This window comes from Sinohyriopsis cumingii, unplaced genomic scaffold (genome assembly GCF_028554795.1).
Source record: "Sinohyriopsis cumingii isolate HCF-2022 unplaced genomic scaffold, ASM2855479v2 utg000695l, whole genome shotgun sequence".
NCBI classification, from domain to species: Eukaryota; Metazoa; Mollusca; class Bivalvia; order Unionida; family Unionidae; genus Sinohyriopsis; species Sinohyriopsis cumingii.
The window spans coordinates 87,927-111,704 of record NW_028315924.1 but is presented as its reverse complement, the minus strand read 5'-3'; the positions used below and the strand labels follow the sequence as shown (position 1 = coordinate 111,704).

General features: G+C 37.1%; 1 protein-coding gene across 5 annotated transcripts in view; it reads right to left on the bottom strand.

Annotated features, from left to right (window-relative positions):
- LOC149773274 (sushi, von Willebrand factor type A, EGF and pentraxin domain-containing protein 1-like) overlaps window positions 1–18,719 on the bottom strand; it is a 137,777-nt gene extending 119,058 nt beyond the window's left edge. For all 5 annotated transcript variants that reach the window (XR_016417394.1, XR_016417395.1, XM_089946498.1 and 2 more), the window contains exon 1: window positions 18,632–18,719. Coding sequence is in view for 3 of the 5 variants with exons in the window: in XM_089946498.1 (XP_089802624.1) it covers window positions 18,632–18,689 (58 nt within the window). In the remaining 2 variants the exon portion in view is untranslated. The remainder of the gene's footprint in view (window positions 1–18,631) is intronic.
- Between the last annotated feature and the right edge of the window lie 5,059 nt (window positions 18,720–23,778).

Genomic DNA, 23,778 nt, shown 5'->3' with positions numbered 1-23,778 from the left:
ACTGAGAGGTCAAAACTTATAGGAAGTTTTATATAATTTGTCTTCTAGAAACATGTACCTCCTTTGGAAACAATTCTCCTAAACTATAAAAGATTTTTCTTTTTCCCAACTAGTTTTCAATCAAAATTCATGTTTACTATTTGCTCTCCTCATTATTACTTGTTTTCGCCTGCATAAAACATATCTAATGAAAATATATTCACTGCTATACACTAACAATGGAATCATCATCATGTATTTATCTAATGTTCATTAGATGATGTATAAACAGTGTAAATAAAATATTTGCATGACAAACATTTCATCACATCAGTTCTTTCCTACACACTCGTCCAACTTAAAACAATGAGTGAAAATTGTTACGACAGAACATTTTCACTATTGAATACCAAAAGAAATCGAGGAAATGCCAGCAATAAAGGCTTATGAAACTAGACACAAACATGGTAGCTAAGTGGATGATGAGTGATGACCGTGTCGTCACAAAATTATTTTATTTTGTCAAATGCCAAGCTGGTGCCCATGTAGAAATACTTTGAGATAGACAGCCAATACCAACTGTGATCGTGAACTGTATCTCAAACCCAGCCAACGCAAAATCTTCTGCGCTGAGCTAACGTTGTTCCACGACGCTTACCGTAGGCGGACAGTTTTGCTAATAACGAGAAAGATACTGTGTAATAACTAAATCATCCTGTTAGCGTAATACGTTTACCCTATTGCATATTCTACCAAACTGTATAATGCTGAATTAAGAGTTTGACTAGTATCTCAAGAGTGTGTCTTGCTTCATTCTCCTGACGTCTTTTATCTCAGCCAAACGTCCATATATTTAGGAGACATATGTAGGAGGCTCCAAAGATGGAGATACCATTTCAACAGCCATGGCATGATCATAATCTGATTTTCGGATAAATCCTCAGCTTTTGCTACAGTAACTGTAGCGATACTACTAACATTGAACTACAATTAAACCTAGCAAAACCAAATTTCCTCATCTTTTTTGGATTATCGTTCCACATTGAAACACTTGCAAAATTTTAAACCTGACAATATATTAATATTCAGGATGTTGCAGAAACATGATTTACTCATACAATCTGGCAAAACATATTCTTTAATGTTGTTTATATAGTCACATTAGTGTAAAGAGTTACAAAATAGCAGATAAAGGAGACAAAGCTCCCCTGCAGTCCCCCTGCACTGCCCCGTTTCCGAAAGGAAGATCTACATTTATAGGCTTCAGATATTGCATAAATCAACACGTTAGAGAAACATTTGGAATGAAAATTCCACAACCAAGCAAATTTAAGAACATCAAGCCACCTGCTTGAAAGTAACACCTTCGCATTGAATGAGATGACGCGGTATTGTGCCAATCTTGTATACCACACACATACCTAACTCATCGATACTTTCTGCAAAGTAAACCTCATCCAGAATACATACCAAGACAGCGTTCATTGGCAGTAGAACATGCATAATATAGACACTAATGTGCTTAGATGTCCTTAAAATCTACTTCATACATATGCATGCATACATACATACATACATACACACACACAGACATACATACATACACATACATACATACATACATACATACATACATACATACATACATACATACATACATACATACATACATGCATGCATGCATGCATACACACACACACACACACATACATACATACAGACAGACAGACATGCAGACAGACAGACAAGCAGACATACAGACAGGCAGACATACATGCATCAAGCTTCTATATTGAAAAAAGAAACGTTTGTGAAGCAAGATCATGAAAATAAAGAGCACACTTTTTTTTAGCTCTTAATACATAGATGTTTAGCCTGATTTTGACTGTATTGACTCTTATGTCTTTTTGTCATCATTAAATACTGAGCCTAACATATTTGCTTACAACAATGTTCTACTCCTTTGAACTACTTTATATTCGTATAGGTCCCATTATGGATATGCCATGTACATGAGGTATATAATGTTACGGCATTATCAAGGACAAATAGATAATACAAAGTCACGATGATTGATTACTTAATATCGGTATCAGAAACGCTATACCTGTCACGGAACTGTATACATTGTATAAATCCTTTTACTTAATAAATACATTTACTCGGGTTTCGTTTTTGTGTGTGCAGTGATATCCGCGGGTGATTTATGTATATTGTACAAGGATTTTGAAATAGTTCGGTTCATCCTATGCCGCACGTGCGAAGTGCTTTCAATGAGAAGAAACAATTTCTTCAAGCACATAGACGATGTATTGCAGCATAGTCAGTGTATAAATGCCTCACCGTTAGACTAAATCTTTTACATTATGAACCTCTTGTCAGTGAGCGGTCTACTCTAACGACTTGCAGAGGTATTTTAGTTATTAATTTCTTGTGTGTAATTTATAACTATATATAAAGTTGTATTTTTATGACACGTTTTGTACCGTGGGATTCTTGTCGGGCACGGTTAGGTTCACTTCTGAGTTTGTGATTGTTTTGTAACTATTGTGCCTATAATGTAATCTGTGTAGCTTAGCGTATATATAATAATTGTTTTATCGTATATATAAGTGGCACGCATAATACAAGGTGTTATATGTATTTTCAGCTGATCACAGTCTCCGCTGCACAGCTGATTGAAATAACCAGAGTGATCGGAGTCACAGCAAGATAGCTCACCATAGTGATCTGATTTATCTGAGTCGACGTGTTACCAGATGCAGAGCTAACCATAATAGTTGACCATATCAGCTATTAAGCTAAATCATATCAGCCGTAAAGCTGAGTAAACAGTTTTGCTGGTCGAGTAGCAGGTGATTGGGCGTTGCTGACCGAGATTGGTGGGCGCTGATTGCTTGATTGACCAACCCGAAATACTAACTGCTTGATTGACCGGTATGGCTGACAGCCTAGTGTGCTGGTGACGGAGTGTGTAACTCCATACATGTAATCATTTAGCGTTGGGCTAATCATTGGGGTTTTAATACCGAGTGTGTTTTGGGGACTGTCCAACTATTTTGTACATCTTGTTATTTTTATCATTTTCACTATCTGAGCGAATCCATTTTTGCTGTATGGGTACAACACCACAGTTGTGCTATTTTGATTTTAAAAAAATCATTCTTTCGTTGCGAAATCACTGTGAATCATTCGCCCCTTGTCCTCGTACTGTATAAGGTCATTTATTTGTATTTTCATTATTTAGTCCGTTCGTATTATGTTAACTGATCCAATATTTGGATATTATACGAACGTATTGATCATAATTCTTTTCTCATTCAAGTCATTCGTCAGTAAACATTGTATTTGTATCACTATCAAAAGTGTTCTGAAATCCCACCCGGTTATCATGCTACGACCCCCGCCTGTTCCAACGGTTTTCACTATGAAATAATTATTTACAAAGTAAGTAGCTTAACTTACTCATTCAAGGAGATCCATAGCAATACAAAATGGAGGCTTCCGCAAGTAAGTGCCGTAAATATGGTAGTGGTGGTAGAGATCAAGTCCAATGTTTTTGCATATGCATAATTTTGGCGATAAAAATGCAATGATGTGGCTTGAAAAATGTTGCCGAAATTTCGGTAAAAGACTAATCAATGTACTGTAAATTATGCTTTTCAAGGGTGAAAAGTTACTCTGAACACACATATGATAGTTCCTCAAAAATTTATCTTGTATTGTTATATTGACAAAAGGATCGAACCTTCCAACAAAAATAAGGAATTCCAGGTAAAATGGTTATGGTCAGCATAAATCTAGGTTAAAATCAAACACAAAACTGCGACCACGGAAAGGATTTTATTTTAATCTACCTCATCCTCCAACCTAACTGAACTGCGAAATAAAATAAAAGGTCCGCCCTCATCGACTATTAGGAACGTAAGCCTTTTCAACGCCGTTGCAGCACACTGAAAATAATTAGAATCATTATAATATTAATAAATATAACTGAAAAGAATCACTGCAAATGGCTCCATGTAGCGAAAAGTGCTTACTGTGGAAGCGAACTATGATCGAAACACTGGTATGGCTCATCCAACTGTCCGGTAGAGAAGTCCCTTTAGAAATATAACCATATGTATAATACCTTTATCAGATATCAGTGAACTACAACGCAGGTCTATTCTTACGTTTATTGATCTGTTATTGATCTTAAACAAACAAACATAATGAAAAACGTAGCAATAATGCCTCTTTGGGAAACATACGTGACGCTTTTATTATTTCAACTCTATGGTCACAAACTTAATTAACAAAAAGAGGCAAAACCAGCAAGTTTATAAAACTAACAAACAATTTCATTATCAAAGTTATGAATGAAGTTATGAAGGAAAAAAATGTGAGAGAAACTGACATTATTACCAAGTACATCCAAACTAGTCCCTATTCAGGTTTATGAAAATCATAAAAGAATAAAAAGTTTCTAATAAATGTCAATACCGGAAATGTACTGGTACTCAGAAACCGTGAAGTAGTCAGGATAACTTCGTCCCTAATAACTTCTCACAATATATAACAGTTCCAGAATAATAATTAGCAATTCTAATAACACTGAACAGTAAAAAAATAAAAAAAATAATTTCTTCTCGATAAATGTATATGTACATCATAAAACGCGTCTGCAGACATACAACAATAACACAATAAGTGTAAATAACTCCAAAAATCGGGATGTATCGGAATGCTAAATTTGTTTTTTTTTATATACACCGTATATTGCGACTGTACCGCGCAACAGACCCGATGTTACAGCGAAACCAACTGGAAACTACGTAATTATTCTGGAAACGTAGAAATCCCATTAGTCACTGAGAAACTATGCAATATGTGCATTTTTAAGCCTTTCTGTTAAGAGTATTATTAATAATTGCCACCACGCACGTGAAAATCTATTTAGACAATAAGCACAATTTATAACAAATATATCCTATATGTTCCATCCATGAGCAAAAATACGAAAAGTTATTAAAACCTTATATCAGTTTTTACAAAAAGTATAGTTGTATATTACATTATAGACTCGATCTTTAACGAGACCCATTTCACAAATATAATATATTCTTATAGATTGTTCTAGACGTTCGTGAACCAGCCATAAAGCGTAAAATAATCAAGGAGTATTTAGAGTCTATTTATGTTGATGAATTGCATGACAACGTAGCGGTATGGTACGATAACAAACAAAATGACAGTATATAATTTCTACTGTTTGATGATTATATCACGCCGTTAGCGTCGCAAGTATAGAGTGCACCTGCCTCGAAATGAAATTAGTGGTATTGGACTACAGGAGAATACATCTCTCAGTCTGGGTGAGTATACTGATGGTTGGATCTTTCATTATCGATTGTCCGTGTCTATTAAGTCAGGGAGGAATTGTATAGTGTAGTAGACGACTGTCCTCGGCAAGAGTTAGTCCCCGGTGCACTGGCACAACACCAGGATACAAATATATTTATTTTACAAAAGTTGAACGCGCCCAAACCAAAATTTACACTTATTTTGAGCTTTCTACAGTTTTTGTAACGATACATTTTCTTTTTAATTTACTTGTATGCAATGTTTGACGGTGGGATTATCACTAAGGTCTCTCTTAGACGCAGATAGACGTTGCAAGTTTGAGTCACGGTGGTGTAACAACATTTCATAGATATAAACTGAGAGATAGTCAAACTTAAATGCGTTGCATATATAAACTGAAAGTCTACTTGACGAACGTATTGACTGCTCTTAAGTACCCAAATTAGAGACACATTATCCCTTTAGAAAGTTGAGCGGGTGTGAGGGCGCCTCGGAGCCACTTAGAATATTGTTTACCACCTATGGGATCGTTGTGGCTGCTTAACACTGTATAATTAACATTGATCAGTGTAAGTCGGATGACCATACAAATAAGGGTGTGAACAGCTTAAGATGGCATATGTTTCTATATCCCAAGAGTACCATTGATCAAGAATCTCAATGGTACCATAGGAGAAAGCTCTCCGGATATTATTATCTCTTTTTCTACGATGTCTGCAATGTGGCAGTTTATAGTGATGTCTAGCACAGGGGCATCATGCCGCAGTCATAGAGCATGATGTCCCACCCAGTCACAGTATCCTGACATCAGGCCGACCAGTCCTAACACGAACCTCTTAATGCTGAGCGCCAAGCGAGGAAGCTGTTAGTACCATTTTTGTAAGTCTTTGGTATGACTCGGCCTGGGATCGAACCCACGACCTCCCGCATTCGAAGCGGACGCTCTAACCACTAGGCCACCGGGGCAGTCCATATAGACCTGAAGGATGAAATAATATTTTTATTATTTTTATAAGATACAAATTCCAGAATGTGTTTGTCTACCCCCTCAGCTGAAATATTACAACATGAGGAATACGGCTGAACAAATAATAGCTCCTCGAGAACGTGGACGTTATTCATTATATAGATTTATCAATGAGATGCAAAAATATGTGGCCAAATCAGGCGTCTATGTGGAAGAATTATTATCACTTGCCTGTCTCGTTAAGGTGATCCTTGTGGGACTGGTAGAGTAATTTAACCAACGACGTACCCGCTAAAAAAAGGGATAAGGAGATGAAACAGCTTGTCGAAAAGATATAACAATTCAGATTAAACAGCACATGCGCTCTTGCAGACCATTAATGGTCCACTATGTCTGTAAAGGGGAGGAACCAAAACGAAATAAAGACCTTTTATGCTCCATATAACTTAGCATTCATAACGCGTCATTTTTCTTGACTTAATTAACAGAAGTACTAGAGAAAATTAATTTTACCATCGACGCTGTCCGCTTTGTTAACATCAGCGAAAAATCGCTGTGAATGATATGGTATTTGCTTTAATTATGTTGAAGCTGTCCACCTCGGCCATCATGTCAATCCATCTACCGTTATAACAGCGTCATAAATGGCATCCAAATACAATTTGCTACTTTAAGAGGCTGCCATAATTCTGATATGCCGATTCATTTTCTTATAAAGTCTGGTTGATAATAGTTTGTTCACCAGCACCAACCGCACCGGCTATGTTAGACGTAGTCCTGATGGCTATGCCAACATTGGCATCCTCTAATGTCATCGCGATTGCCATTCCAGTAACAACAATGCCCACATTCGACATCGGTGATATCTCTGGCGCGTTTACATTGCAGTATTACCTGTATTATCAATTTCAATTCTGGTTCATTGATTTTCTCAGGTCGATGTTGTCGGGTATACATTATAAGAATGCTATCATTCTAAATACTTGTATTTGTACTCCTTGGAATGCTATCACCGAGGGGTTACGGCTATAGGTTCAATGCCATAATGAAGTTCAATGGAACAGTTTTTTATCAACTAGCAATAATACAAATAATACATCCTCGCCGTTGTCAAATAATATCAACCCTCCAGATCGATTAAAGCTCCGTTACTGAAACAACAACGCATAGAAGTTGGTGTTCAAAATTATTTTTCAAGACAACAGTTTCTAAAGCGATTTCCAGTAAGTTATTATCTTATATGTTTTTTAAATACCTTCTTCTCTACTAACTCTATATCAACGATTAGTTTTTTAACTGTTTCAGAAATTGGTACATCACTATGTATTTATGATGGATTTTTAGGCTCACCGAGACAATTGAGCAGCTTATCGAGGCATTCTCTAATTGCTTTCTCGTTACAAACAGGACAATATAGGTTTACAATGGCATCACTATGCACCGTCTCTATCTTTAAATAAGACTGCACCTATTTCAGCGAGTTTAATTTTGATGGTTTTAGAGTCGTCCTGGACGGTTTTACGTATCCAATTAAATAATGATATATGTTCAACTTTGACATTGCTGGATTTTAGGTGGCAAAATTGATTCTGAAACAGGAGTACATTTCGGTCGACCTCAATTAGGTTCTTTAATGCGGATACATCGTCTTACGTGGCAAATTTTGACGTTTGTATGCCAAGGGATTTACCCTGCGGAAGCCGTTTTAGATATCCACGGCAGGACGTATCAATTACAGGAAATGTAATTGCGTACAATTAATAGCCAGTGACTTACTGACATCCAACTGTAAATTTATGTAAAGCAGCCACATGATTGGCCTAGCCCGTAATCTCATCAAGAGCGCGCAATGACTTCAAGTCGACAGATATGTGGAACCTTCGCGGCTTGTGTAGGTAGCGTTAATATCCACATAGTTTTGTGTATCCGGGTATTTGTGCTTCATTTGACGTAATTGATAAATTCTCGATGTTCAGTTTCCGCATTCGACATGGACGTAACCAGTATTGAAAGATTAGTCTGTGCAAGGTTATCAGTATTATTATTATAATTATTCTTATGATACTTGTGTGTCAAAAGAACGGACACAATAAAATTATAGGTATAGGATATCGGCAGATATATTTTGCCCCAGAAGCGTTTATCGAAGTCGATGAAACTCTCGTGTATACTGATGATAATCCATACGTCGATGGGGAACGTGGTGGTTTTGATATCAACGGAATAAAGACTCTTTTATAACAACACCCAGTACATCATATGCATTAATAAAATCGAAGCATGCCCTACAATATTGTCGTGGCAACAACAACTATAATAGGACTCGCATGAAACTCCGATGATTATTCTCGTAGCGCTGGGCCCTATGTGATGTTCACAAAGGATACCGTAAATAGTTCTGACCATAGACCACATCTCAAAGTACAACCAGCACGAGGCACAGTTGTTGATCCACAATGAGCTGAAATTATAGCTTGACCTTCAGCTGCTTTCACTATTCTACAGGACGCTACACCCACCTTCAGTCTAGGATTCATTACAAGTAGATCGCAAATTAACTCTCAGGGCCAATTTATTTGTGTAATTCTACTGTCACCTGTTGGATTTTGCGGAGGTGTCAGAAAATATTTGTTGGGGGAGGGTAAACACGGTAGTACTGACGACGATATAATTCGAAAAGATGAAAGAGCAAATGCAGGGGAAACCACAGCTATACACGGACAGGTTACACTGAAAAAATGTTTGCTCTGGATGCCCACGCTGAAATTGTCGCTCGCATAAGTAGTGGAACTTGAAGCAGTGTGTACATGGGGAGGATTTTATCTCTCATAATATTTTCCAGTCAGTATCATCTTTAGTGTCATCCTTTTTCCCAGTAAGCGCTTGATAAAACTACTTGTTCGAATCTTAATCGGATTAATGGCTTTTTCCTCGTAATAAAAGCTGACTTTTGCTGGCAAACTCGTTTCTGTCAAATGATTTTTGAAGAATTTTCTGGCAGTCGTACTTGTAAAAGTATTGTGCTTTTGTTGTCAATTCTGATATATAGTCGGGTGATTCCCCGCTTACTCGTTTCTGTCAAATGATTTTTGAAGAATTTTCTGGCAGTCGTACTTGTAAAAGTATTGTGCTTTTGTTGTCAATTCTGATATATAGTCGGGTGATTCCCCGCTTACTTCATCGTGTACTTCCCTTGCTAATTCCACAATTGTTCCTCTGATGTGACCTCGTATGTCTACTACTTCAAGGGCTTCTAGGGTTTGTTCTAAAATGTTTGCTATGGCGATAGCAGTTTTATCGCCAATTCCGTGGATGTCGCCGGGAACACGCTCTAGGGTCTGATTGTCATGTTGCTGTAGAAATTTTCTTAAGATGGCTTAAGTGACGTGGCAAATGTTTGTTTGAATCAGTGGTGAGATCCTCACTAACTCACTAACGAGATTTTATTTGTTGTTTGACCTCATCAGGCTCTGGTAAATAACGCTGTAGCTGCACCAAGCGCTCGTTTGTTAATCGTTCTGTTCCACTCATCTCTGATATTTGCTCAGTCTTGAACTCAGACATTTATGCAATAACTAAAAACATTTTATAAATGCTAATCCGGTATCACATCGGCGATGACATCGATAAGGTAAAATATCCATGTTGGTTGCTTGTGCATGTGAAAATAATGTTTGAAACAAATTATAAAATAGATATCGCCAAAACACCATGTGACATGAATATTGCTCAACGCGTGTGAGTCTACCCGTTGAAAACAAACAGCCCTTTGGCGTTGTCCCTGACCACTTTGGGGATCTGCACATATCGTTGTGTCAGATAGATAACGTCGGTGTTCTTGTTCCGTCGCGAGAAATAATTTTGCGGAGTTAGAATGTCTCTACAGCATGGCATCGTCGTACATAACCAGGTAGTTAATATTCCCACTGATGTCCTAGATTTGAGGGCTCTTCATCAACGTCGCTTATAAATTCAGCAATGTTTTCGTGCGACATTGTTTCCTTAGCTGCCTCGTTGTAGTTTCGCTGCACGTTATAACATTGCTGATCGCCGGCTTTTGGCGCGACCGGATCCAACTTGTCCAATTTAAGCATTATCATAACAAGGTTAAGTAACAACTGATTCTTACTAGACCCATACGGCCCGAATAGTATCGCGTGAATACTATTTGGCAAGGTCACTTGATGTTTGACATGTGTTTGTTTGTTTGTTTTCGGGGGGCTGTCACCCAAAATTCAATTATCCAGAATGCATTGTCGACCGCGGTCAATTTAGTGGAATAGTAGTATTCAAATGAGTTCATCATTTGATATTGTATGTGATGTAGTGACTACACTGACACACTAAGACATATGCAAATTGGGGTTCCAAAACCTATAAATTAGTGTAAAGTAAAATTATAAACGGCGATATATCGTCACCGCGTTGCTAAATTCAGCGATTATATCGCCGCCATGGGCAAAATACATAGGAGAAATAATTTGTCCGGGTATATAAACTGTGGTCCCGGGACCCGTCTGGATATTCGATTTTCTCCCGGTGTTTGTCTGAGACTCGGCGAGACTTCAGTCAACGAGATAAACCGAGCAAGTGATCGTCTCGATCTCGCGTACAAGAACATGGACACGATTCATTGTACTAGTTCTCCCTGGAGCCACTGCATCATGACTAGGCTCATTTATCACAGTTTTCATACACAACCAAAGTGACCGGATATACGTTGTTATAATAGATGTCGTCGATGACCTTCAGCAACTCAGGTGGCGACCGCGACATCAGCGTATTACCGACTGACCACAGTTACGTTCTGCGCATATTCGATCAATGTTGTCTCTGAATATCCATTCCTCGTTGACGACTGTAACAAATTTAATCCTAAGATAAAAGTATGTTGGTGAGGTGTTAGCAAATCAATAATACTACGAACCCTGTGTATTGGTCATACGAGCGTCGTAGATTTGGCCTCTCCTGTTTAATTTACCACATTGAAAACCCATGGGCGGTACCTAAAACACCATACTCTTATTTTGCTTCAAGAAATATTGATGCATCTCTTTGAGCTCCTTTTGGATTTATTTTAAGCGGGTGAGCTGACTCACTGTTAGGAGCTGTCTTGTCAATATAAAATAGCGGTTCACGGAGCTAGGAGGGATCCATTTCGTTACAAGGCTGGAATTCTTTTTCATTGTAAAATATGTAGATTTCCTGATAACAGAGGATTATTCCTAGGGGTGCCTAACGATTATTGAGATCATTTAGTTGTGAATTTGAAAGCGGGCAGGCAAAGTGAATTTCAGCAGGCTGGCGATATTTATTTTGTTTGTTTTGTGCCCAACTAGCTCGCGACTGGCGACTTGATATTATATATATATATATATATATATATATATATATATATATATATATATATATATATATATATATATATATATATATGTGTGTGTGTGTGTGTGTGTGTGTGTGTGTGTGTGTGTGTTGATATCACTAAAAGGATTTCTCCCTGCACAGTTTATTGTCCACATGCAGTTTGAATAATTCATACCAGAGTTTTCATATCCGCTCTGGACCATCATGGGAGCTACACAGTGGTGTTTTCTCCTTACACTGGTGTGGTATATTTCGCATGGAACAGGTCCGCCGCCCTTTTCTCGCAAGATCGGCATGTATCCCATAGTATTCGCAAACACACTGCTGGCCACAGTAAGTAGTCTTCGCCATGTAAAGCCATTTGCGTTGATTCTTACCAGTCATGTGTATTCTAATATAATGTTTCTTATTAATTTCAGCGTGGGCAACGGCTATGAAAAGCAGTGTGGACTGGGGAGAAACATCGAGAAAAATCTTGCTTTCTTTGGTTGTATTTTCGAGAGCCAAATGGGGTTTAGTTCTATCTTAGTAATAACAATATTAAAAACTCTTTACATGCTTTTCTTGAACAGACCATGCTTAGGTTATCAATTAATAGATTTCGTACATATATTTTTATTGCATACTCACACCTCGGATAGAAAGATAAATAACCCTGTAAATAATTATAAAATCTTGACAAATAATGAAGGTTTTAAATATGCATTGTGATTATTTTATATGGAATTGTTTGAAGTACAAGTGTTCATATAAATTAGTTTGATATACCAATATTATTGGTATATCAAACTGTGATCAGACCTTTGCACAATAATACGCATATAGAAAACTTCTTGTAACTGTGCGCTATTAATTCTAGAACAATGATCAATTTCTACTCATTGATCATTAGTGACGTATGAAATTAACTATACAAAGTATTAATAATCCCCGTTTTCAGTAGTGACGTATGAAATTAACTATACAAAGTATTAATAATCCCCTTTTTCTGAATGAATTCAATATAGTACACAATTTCATCGCAAATATTTCTGTTTTCCGTTCCCCACTCGTATTTGATGCATTCCTGCACAAGCGATAAAATAAACATAATTCTGGATTAAGAGAGAATACGAATTTGGGCTGGATGAAAACCTTGAGACTGAACTTACACCATGTAACCTAGAAGAATATGGGTCCTAGTAACGATATGTGTACATTTTCCTCGGGATTTATCTACAGTATTTATATAACATTGGTCTACAACCAAAATGGTTCCGAAATAAATGGAGTCAAACTTTACTAATTATGGGTCACTGAAAACGAAAATGATCCTCAAATTGTGTGTTGACTCGAGTTTTAAAAGTATGATAATGGGTCCGTTTATGCGACCCTTCACTTGGAAATAGTATAAGTGAGGTATAAAGGGATGAGCTTTCAAATTAAACCAAAAAATGACTAAAATACATTTTTGACTAGATATATGAATAAATCTATGCCTGGGTTTAGACAGTACTTGCTTTTGAAGTAAAACAATGAATGATGCAATCTGAAGCTGGTATTGTGTCATAAATGATATGAACTGCATCATTGTATTACAAGAAGTCATGGATGATCCATCATAACTAAGTTTACAACACTCTGCTAAACAAATTGCCCTATATCAGCTCTAGAAATCACACAGTGTCGGGCTCTCTTATTTGTCGCTGTTTGCTTTTGCAAAGGAATATATTTCTGTTTAGCAAGAGTGATCAGAGATGCTTCGTTCTTGTGTGAGCAATGCAGATAGCTTCTGCTATGTTTGTGTTGAAGTGACATGTGCATCACAATAGCGCAGGATAACCACTATGGTTAAGAAAGCCTATTACCTTTATTCTGGCTGCAAAATTAGAGATCAGGTCAAGAGATGGACCACACACACGTGCTGCAACACTTGTGCGACAATTCTTCGCTTTTGGTTGACCATGAAAAGAAAATATATGCTTGTTGCAGTGCCAATGACTTGGAGAGAGACAACCGATCATATCATCAATTGCTACTTCTGCATGATGTCTCCGGTTGGGAAAGGTGTGTCAAAGACGAAAAAGTGGATTGTGCATTATCCAAAAACTCCATCAGCTATACGCCCAGTAACCCACGGAGAAGAACTGCATTTTCCTGATGCACCAGAATCATTCTAACTTGACTCAGACGAGAAAGAGGATGAAATTATAAAAGGGTTTTCATGTTTCATTACCATCACAAGGCTCTTTGGTATGATGGCAGCCAACATATTGTTCATGATCCAGATGAATGAAGACTGCTCATTGATTCATCGAATACGAGTATTAAATCTGTTTTGCTGCATAATGGCAATGTTTAGCCATCAGTTCCAGTTGGTCATGCAGTCCATATGAAGGAAACGTATGACAATATGAAACAACGTTTGAGGTGCATAAACTATGGCCAACATCAGTGGCAGCTTTGTGGTGGTTTGTAGGTTCTTGCTCTCTTGCCTGGTAGACAGCCTGATTACACAAAGTACTGCTGTTTTCTCTGTGAATGCGATAGTCGTGCAAGAGATTCCCACTACACAAGAGAGATTGTCCACTCCTACAGACACTGGAGCTTGGAAAGAAAAGTGTTCAGCATCCAGTATTTGCTGAATCAACGACAATTTTGCTACCACCCTTGCACATCAAGCTGGGACTGATGAAGAACTTCGTTAAGGCCATGGACAAATCACAAGCAGCTTTGAAGTAACTCCGTGGAAAATTGTCAAGGTTACGTGAAGCTAAGATAAAGGAAAATGTCTTTGTTGGTCTTCAGATTCATGAACTTCTTCGAGATAATGCATTTGACCGTGCACTGTGTGGCAAGGAAAAGACGGCATGAAAAGCCTTCCCGTTAGTGACAACTGATTGTCTCGGAAACAAAAAAGCAGTCAACTACAAGGAGTTGGTGGAAACCTCCTCAAGGCATACAAAAGCCTTGGTTGCAACATCTCGCTAATGATGCATTTTGTGCATTCTCGTCTAGATTTTTTCCACCGACCTGCGGAGCAGTGAGTGACGAGCAAGGTCAGCGATTTCACCAGGACACGGCAACAATGGAGAAACGCTATCAGAGCAAATGGAGCCCATCAATGCCTGCAGACTTTTGCTGGACAGTGACAAGAGATGATCCATTTTATGAATATAAGAGGCAAGGCAAGATGTGCTGAGTATATACTGAATAAGGATTAAGTTATGTACTTATATACACAATAGTTATTTGCCTTTTGTTGATATAACTATTGTGTTGTTATTATAGTCTTACGTAAACAAGACAGGTAGCTATGTACTTATATATACATTATAGTTCTTTGCCTTTTTTACATAACTTTTATTTATATAACCCTTTTGCTGTTTTTAAAGTCTTATATAAACAAGACAGGTGAAATATGATCATGTAAAGCAACCATAAACACATGAAACAACCTAGGCTAACAATTTATGATTCAACCGCTACTATCTACACAATATACATAGACGTAAAGTCTTAAAACTTAATTATCTTAGAAAAAGTCGCCAATCAGTTGTTTTAATTGTCATATTTGAAATCAGCACATCAAAATCCTTAATAAATAGCACATGTTACTTCTGAAGCAGACAACTTCTAAACAAAATTGTGGACCAGTGCAACCAGTGATACAAAGTTGCTATAGGCTGTCGACATTATACGGTAAATTTCTTGGTTACAAGGCACACACAATGTACTGTATTCAGTGCTTTTGTTGTTGTTGTTTCTTAAGCTTACGAAAATGTTGAAAAATCAATTGTTAGTAATTAAATATTAAAATGTCCAAAGGCCTCCCCTTCTCTCTCTCTCTCTCTCTCTCTCTCTCTCTCTCTGTACCATCGAAGCAAAATACGAGCGAAAATCCATGAAAAGACGAGCGTTGTGGATTTTAACTTGTGTCATGCGACGATATCTCTGGACCTATGATGGTAAATGTTAAGTCAAACCGGCCAAGGGAATAGAAAGACAGACAGACAGATAGGCAAATAATTTTAAGGTCGTTAGTAAGGTTAATGAAAGCATATTAACGACTTGGATAAACTGTGAACATGATAAATATTTTAAATACCATTTGCCGATTCGTCAGTTCTCTTAGTTTATACACCACACTTATTTCCATGCGCCGGTACGTAAATGGTTGAGCGTTCAGTGATTGTAGTGCTCTACTATCATCATTTAAACCATCTTTCATGTTTAAAGCATGAGTGTTTCATACATCGATTTAATCAAGGTGAATAACAATATAATCTCATAAAGAAAACAAGAAACTTATCAATATGCAAAGGTGATTCTGAATCGCCACAAAAAGGCATAGAAATACAGTATGTAGCTGTCACACTTGGAAGGGATGTGATGAGTTCATTCACTCAGACAATACACAGTTGCCTGTAGTCAATATTAACTTGGTTCAAAGGGCAAATGTGTATTTGTATGTGATATAAATAAAATATATGTATAGTATGTACGCTGTATCAGTGATATTCCACTCGTTGTATCAAGGTTTCAATAAAAGGAATTTCGGCAAGCCTAGTTTCCTTTTAATGAAATATGTATACATCCCGTGGTATATCAATGACATAGCGAACATGCTATACATACATACATACATACATACATACATACATACATTGTCTGTTACCAGTCTATCCCAGGCTAACTTTGGTACGTGAGAAAGCCTGCCAGTAGCTTCTCGTGGGTCGGTGGTTCTTCCCGGGCTTTTCCAGGGTTCTTCCTCCACCAATTATACTGGCCGCCATGTATAGCCTATCTTGTGCTGACCAATAGCGTTAAACCCTACAACAACAACAACAACAACCAGTCTATCCGATAATTGTGTTAATCTCAGCCAATCAAAACGTGGTTTACTTCTTCCATTCAGAGGATCAAACAGATTAAGACTTATTTATTTGGTCAACCCAGTTGCCCAGATACGGACTGACATCTTGCCTCATAATCCTTAGATATTCTGGAAAGGTGCATTATGCTTGGAAGACTGTATATTCTGCGTACAATATTGTCCATTGTACACGTGTGCATCACTTCACTAAATTGCCCATTAAGAGACCTCTATAAATTTCTGGAAGGGTGTAATTAGGTTACTGCGTTATATCTAAATAAGACCCAAGACGATTTTGTGCACATTGAGAAGACTTTAAGTGGTATTTCCCCTCAGCTGATGACTAAAACGTAATTTGTCTCACCCCAACAAAACTGGGAAGGATATAGCTTTTTGCATGATTGTCTGTTTGGTTTTACCTTGAATGTTTCAAAGTCCGTCTATAAGTAGAATTGTGCTTGCGTTTGTTCGTTCCGGTATTTTTTACTCCATATATCAGACTTAAATTATTACAAATATTACATGTGAACAGAACTTTAAAACCCCTTACCGTTATATCAAGACTTGGTGATAAAGCAGTTAATTGGGTGAAGGGCTTCTCGACAGTTATTTTTACGTAGAAATGTTATGCTACAATGAAAATAAAATAACTACAGTGCTGGACTTATCAACAGTTATTGTTAGACATAAATGTTCTGCCACGATCTCAACACAATAATTACAGTACTGTGATAATAATATCAAACATTACTGAAGTGAATGCACTGTACCTCACGTCTTAATTAGAGATTATTTCATTTAATGAATTGTCTCAAAATACAGATAATATGCAACACCTGCAGCATTTGCCAAGTAAGGGGCTTACGCAAGAGATCACTAATTATATAATTATAACCAACCGCAGTCAGCACGGCGTTATATACTGCGCCCATATTTGCTGATTCAAGTTTAGAATTGCCATTAAAATGCGCACCTAACTGATAAGTTAATGCTTTGATCAGAATCTTACAGGGTGATACTGATTTAAAACATTAATATCTTCAGAGAGTGTTTTACAGTCAACACTAATCCTGCAAGAGGTCTATAAGGCTAGGAAAATTATCAAACATTATTGTTTTTTAAATATTATTCCTTACTTGAAGAAATTGAGGATAGACGTTTGTGAAGAGATTGGGGAAAATGGCGTGAGGGGAGGTAGAGTGGGTGGCGTAAGTATAAAAGAAAGAATACAAGCTGAGATATGTGGCGAGATATCGAAGTTGTTCCAGTTATTAACAGTTCACCGAAACCTGCGCCGCACCCTCTGCCACTCTTTACTTTTAAGGAAATACTTGAAAATAATTTTCGAATGAATACGTTTTATACCGTCATGCTTGCTTAACTTACTTAACGTTCCACTACAAACTGCACTGATCCGGATCTGTCATCGGATAATGCACCGGCAGTTCCGGGTCTATGTTGTTGGCAGTTGGACTCGACTTATGAGTGAGTATATTCGGTATGTAGATATTAATGAGAGCGGAATAATTGTCAAGTCCCTTACAATTTATAAATACCTGTGCAAACTGGAACTCTATTACTCTGTGGATTCACAAGAAGAAACATAGACTGGTGTATCAATAACCATAAACATTATACGAACCCCCTTCAGCCAATCGCACAGCATGGCATATTACCTCGAAATATTTTTTTTTAAAAATGAAAATTAAAGTCAGTGAAGTATTTGTTCCTCTCTACCTTAACCTCTCAGTGTCATAACTGAAGCTGATACAGTATTGTTTAGATTTTTGTTTTCTAACTGACGACAGAAGGCGGAGGTGGATTATCTTTCCTAGAATATAAAAAATTAAGACTGATTGGTAAATGAAGATTATGCAAACTCTTATACACATTGGCAAATGGCTGTCTTCCCCTGCGATTAGAAAAGGATGATGTTCATCCTAATAATGACAAGTTCAGTGACTACTAACATTTTAGCCCTACAATAATTAAAGAGAGGATTGATCGATGCCAATTAACTAACCACTGCTGCAAAATCTCGCTCAATAAAAGACTGGAAGTACCGGAAACAGAAATCACTAACACTTGTTTTGAAATAAAACAAAGTGAGCACTTACTTTCCAAAGATGCCGTACTGGAAATAAGAAATATCACAATTAGAGACCAGGTTCCCATCTCAGCTCGGTGACTTTATGTCCGCACGCTGCACTAGTGCTCTTATTGTTTTCTTCACTTCCTTTTATGGCAGGGTCTAATTCCGGAATCATACATCCCCTATTGAAAGAGCCATCTTCTGCAAATTCGTCCTAGTTTGATTTTTTGTGTGGTTTTTTAAATCTTCATGATGTTAGTTATTATCAACGTTATGGTGTGTGTAAGTTATTATCAACGTCATGGCGTGTGCAAGTTATTATCAACGTCATGGCGTGTGCAAGTTATTATCAACGTCATGGCGTGCGCAAGTTATTATCAACGTCATGGTGTGTGCAAGTTATTATCAACGTCATGGCGTGCGCAAGTTGTTATCAATGTCATGGTGTGTGCAAGTTATTATCAACTTCACGGTGTGTGCAAGTTATTATCTGAGTTGCACTGACCCACTTGGTTTTAGAGAAGATACAGCAAACAACGCACACAAAAAGCAGATAACAAATGACGATGAAATGTGGAACAGCTAATGTTGTTCTGTTTGCTCTTAGTGTTTCGGTACAGAAACTTAATAATAATAATAATAATAATAATTACGACAACTCAATTGAGGGCTTAATCTCTAAGCTCTGTATAACATCGAGCTAATGCACAAGGGCATAAGAACTGGTTGCATACAGACAAGATACAAACCATGAAAATATCTCACAAACACTACAGAAACAAAATGAATTATTACACACACACAAAATGTGAAACATAAATGAAATTAATTTATTACCTAAAACAAAAAATATGTTTATCAGTGAAGTATTTCAGACCAGAGGCATTCAACGAAATGTAATAGAAAGAGATTTTGTTTTTAAGTTTTCTGCGAGCAGGTAGCCAGTTGAGTTTGTGAAGAAGTAGGGAAGAGTGGTCAGTTCTTTATGCGCAAAGAATGTTCCTAACTACAGCGTTTTGGACCTTTTGAAGTTTCTGCAAAAGATATAGTGGCAGACCAGAAAGAAAAAGAGTTACAAGGGTCAAGTCTAGAGAGTACGAATGAACGCGAAAGGGTTTGGTGGCACTAACTGTCAGAAGACTGCAAAATAGTGTTGATTTTCTATTCTTATTTAGTTCGTTTCTACATTTTAGCCTAAGACCTTTCAATCAACATTTTGTAAGCAAGAGTAACCAAATGATATAGACACTTGTAAGCATCTTATTTTAACAGCAACACGAGTACCTGTACATGGTCTTAAATGATATCGAGGAGACATCGATCTCGCGAGACCTGAAGGGTAGATCATAACCCAGTGCCCTTCAGTTATCCAAGATGATACAAACACTCTAGAACTCGATAAAAATACCATGATCAAGTTACAAAACTGAAGATGTGTTTGGTATATACCCTAAATAATAATTGTATGATAAATTTATGTCTTATGTTGCCATTTTGATTTACTTTTATTCTATTCATCTCTCTTTTCACGCGACCGTTATGTACCATCATCCATGGGAGGAAACTAAATGTGAATAAGGTGTGAATTTGATAAAAGGTTTCAGATCCGACTTGGGGAGAAAATTATACTTTTTTATATGTTGTAGACTGATGGGTATGCAAGAGAAATGCGTACATGCGGGTACATACATTTGCAGATCAGATTTTGTTCTTGACATTTAATTGATTGTTGCTTTCCCGGCAGGAGGCGGGGGAGCTTTTAGACTTTGAAAATGATTGATCTAAGCAATTAAAACTTAATAGACTTGTTTAGTTGCAGGTGTACCTGAACTGATTGGCTTTAACCCCACTTAATAATTTTATTATCAGTCTTTAAGCTTTATGGAACTCAAAACCTTTAAAATTGAAATGTTACTACCACAAATGTAGCTTTGCCTGTGTGAATCAAGTTTTGAATGCCGATTTTCAATCATATATGGACGATCAGATCGGATTCTTGTAGGTAAAATGAATTTGCAAGTCTTATTAGTTTGTGGATTTTTCTTAGATCATCGGAACTTCGATTGATGGGATTGCTGGATAGGCATATGCAGTTTTACATTAGGACTTCGATTGTTGGGATTGCTGGATAGGCATATGCAGTTTTACATTGGGACTTCGATTGTTGGGATTGCTGGATAGGCATATGCAGTTTTACATTGGGACTTCGATTGTTGGGATTGCTGGATAGGCATATGCAGTTTTACATTGGGACTTCGATTGTTGGGATTGCTGGATAGGCATATGCAGTTTTACATACTGGGTTGATAAGGATGGGAAATTTGTATGGTTTCCACTAAATACACTTTTTAGCGAAACGTAGTAGTATTAGGATTAGTAGCAGCAGCAGGAGAAGTTGTAGCGTTATTATTATTATTAGTAGTAGTAGTAGTTGCTGTTTTAACGTATGTTTCTTTTTTCTGACACTTCTAAGACAGCTGTGCGCCAATTTCATTGCACTAGAGAGTAACCGATTTTTATTCGTTTACTTTTCAGAATATGACTTTAATCCAAATTAAAATATGAGCTCTCTCTCTTTCTCTCTCTCTCTCTCTCTCTCTCTCTCTCTCTCTCTCTCTCTCTCTGCTTTATGTACTATTCAAGAGTCATGACATGCAAATGAACCAATAATGTATAAATTAATCTTATATGAACTTGTTTGTAATTTTCCAGAGAAATCAGTTTTTCATTACCTGTAGTAAATTGAAAGAGACAGTTTGTCCTAGTTTGGGGGTTACTATTACCAGCCAGTGGCGAAACAAAAAATGTAAGGGGTTTGGACTAAGGAAGTACTATGTAGTGTCAATGTATTTCAGGGCCCTGCGATCCCACTCGACTTTTCCAAGAGACCTACTCGTCTCAGCATTTGAATAGTCAACGGAAAGAAACATACTTAAAAGGTTTTATGTTTTATGTTTTTTAGTACAGTTATGTATAACATGAACAATACAAGGAGCTCTGTAGACGTTGCTCTCTCTCTCTCTCTCTCACACACACACACACATACACATACATACATATATACACACGCATACACACATCCCCACGCCACCCAACACAACCATTTAGTTTACAAACTTATTAAAATAAACAAGCCGACAAGAATATTTATATATGTATCTTTCCTACATATGTGTATTTGATGGCATGTGTCTTATAGATATTGAGATGTTGTTTCTTCTTGATACGTTTTCTTATTGTTGTGGTTTTAACGCCATTTTTCAGCAGACAGGTATCTGTTGGAAGAAGAGCACGGGGATGATCCCTCAACCCATTAGAAGCTAATGGCAAGCTTTCTCGCATTCCCACCTTGCCCAAGCCTGAGACTCGAACCCACGTAGAGAAAAGTGAGATCTCAGTGATCTGTAAAGGCGAGCACCTGAGTCCACGCGACATCTGGGGCCCCCTCTTCTTGAGATCCTATAAAATTGTGTACAATGATACTAGGGACCCTGAAAAGTATGTGTACTAAATTGCATTTCTTATGAGTTTGACTTCTAAGGTAAAAAATCATTGTGTGACGTTTATCATATCTGCTTTTACAGTATATGCAAGTTAAGTCGCACTAAAAATCGGATAAAATAAACCATAAAATCATTGTCTATCTTTAATTATCATGTCCTTTACCTTTTGTATATGTCTTTAAGAGTCTACATTTTTATAATAATCTCGTCACGTGTTCGTTATCACCCAGTCATTTTCCGCACATTTCTTTTTAAATCGTGCGTTATATGCCTTAAGTCGTGTGTGAATGCCGATACTATAGAAGTTCCGAGAGAATTATTTAGGTAGTTATTTCTCCGGTCGCTATTAAAACTGACAAATAATTGTTTTATTTTCCAATTGTGTGTGTGTGTGTGTGTGTGTGTGTGTGTGTGAGCTTGTTATTTCATCTAAATAAAATTAAGCAAGACGTATATGTGATATATTGGTGCGTAGTTATTCGCAGTAACAATTTATATCTGGAGTTTTGTAGGTGTATTCTTCTTATTTGATGTGTATGTGTGCGTGTCTGTGTGAGTGTGTGTGTGTGTGTGTGTGTTGGGACTGAGCACATATAAGACAGAGTTACACAATATATATATATGGTGGATGAGTGATCATAAACTCGTCCTAATGTCGACAGTAGTTAGAATACTATGCAGTATCTGAGTGCTTACAATGTGGTCCTTCAATGCTGCACTTGAGCGCATCCACTCCTTTCACCTTGTTTATTATAAGTCTGTCCGTTCTCACCCACCCCCCTTTTTGCACGACTTTCCTTTTAAATTTTGTCATATTGTTTACCGTATGCTTTTACAAACTATTTAATATTTTCTCTGTTGTATGACATGTACCGTTCAACACATTTGCTTCTCTCTCTCTCTCTCTCTCTCTCTCTCCACACACACACAAACACATACACACACACACATACACACACAAATACTCATACACATATTCACTTACTGAAACGATTTTGTTTAATACTTTTTAGTTACAAGAGACCGCATTTGTAACCAGTCATACAAAATTGTCGCCTTATAAGTATGTGTACTTGGTATAATTGCTGTAATCTTGACGATCCAAACGCCACGTGCACACAACAATACTGGTACTCAAACTGTAGTGTTGACGCACTTTATAGAAAAAAATAGGCTGTTAAGGAAACGCGTCTCCATTGTGTGAAAGTTGTATGAATAAAAATGTTACAGGAAATTCAACCTGATCACCGTAATCATTCTGAAATATGTGATATGTAGTGTATTTATACTGGTATACAATAGTCTGTACAGTTTTGTATTCTCGCCATTTTTAATTCCTCACCTTGACATGGAACAAATTTCAATTTTTGATTTTTCGGAATAAAAATAGCAATATAAAAAGGAACATGGCTTTTGTAAGGCTAAATTTTTTTTGTTCTTCATTAGTGCTTTTGTTCATGTTCAGTATTTCAAAGAATATATACACACGGTCATTGCATTAAGTAAAAAACACAATAAATCTCAGCATTAAGAAGATATTTTTAGGACTGGTCGGCCTGGTGTCAGGATAATGTGACTGGGTGGGACACGATGCCATATATTTGTGGCATTTTGTTGTTGATATTATAGGGTTTAACGCCATTTTCAGCACAAGATAGGCTATACATAG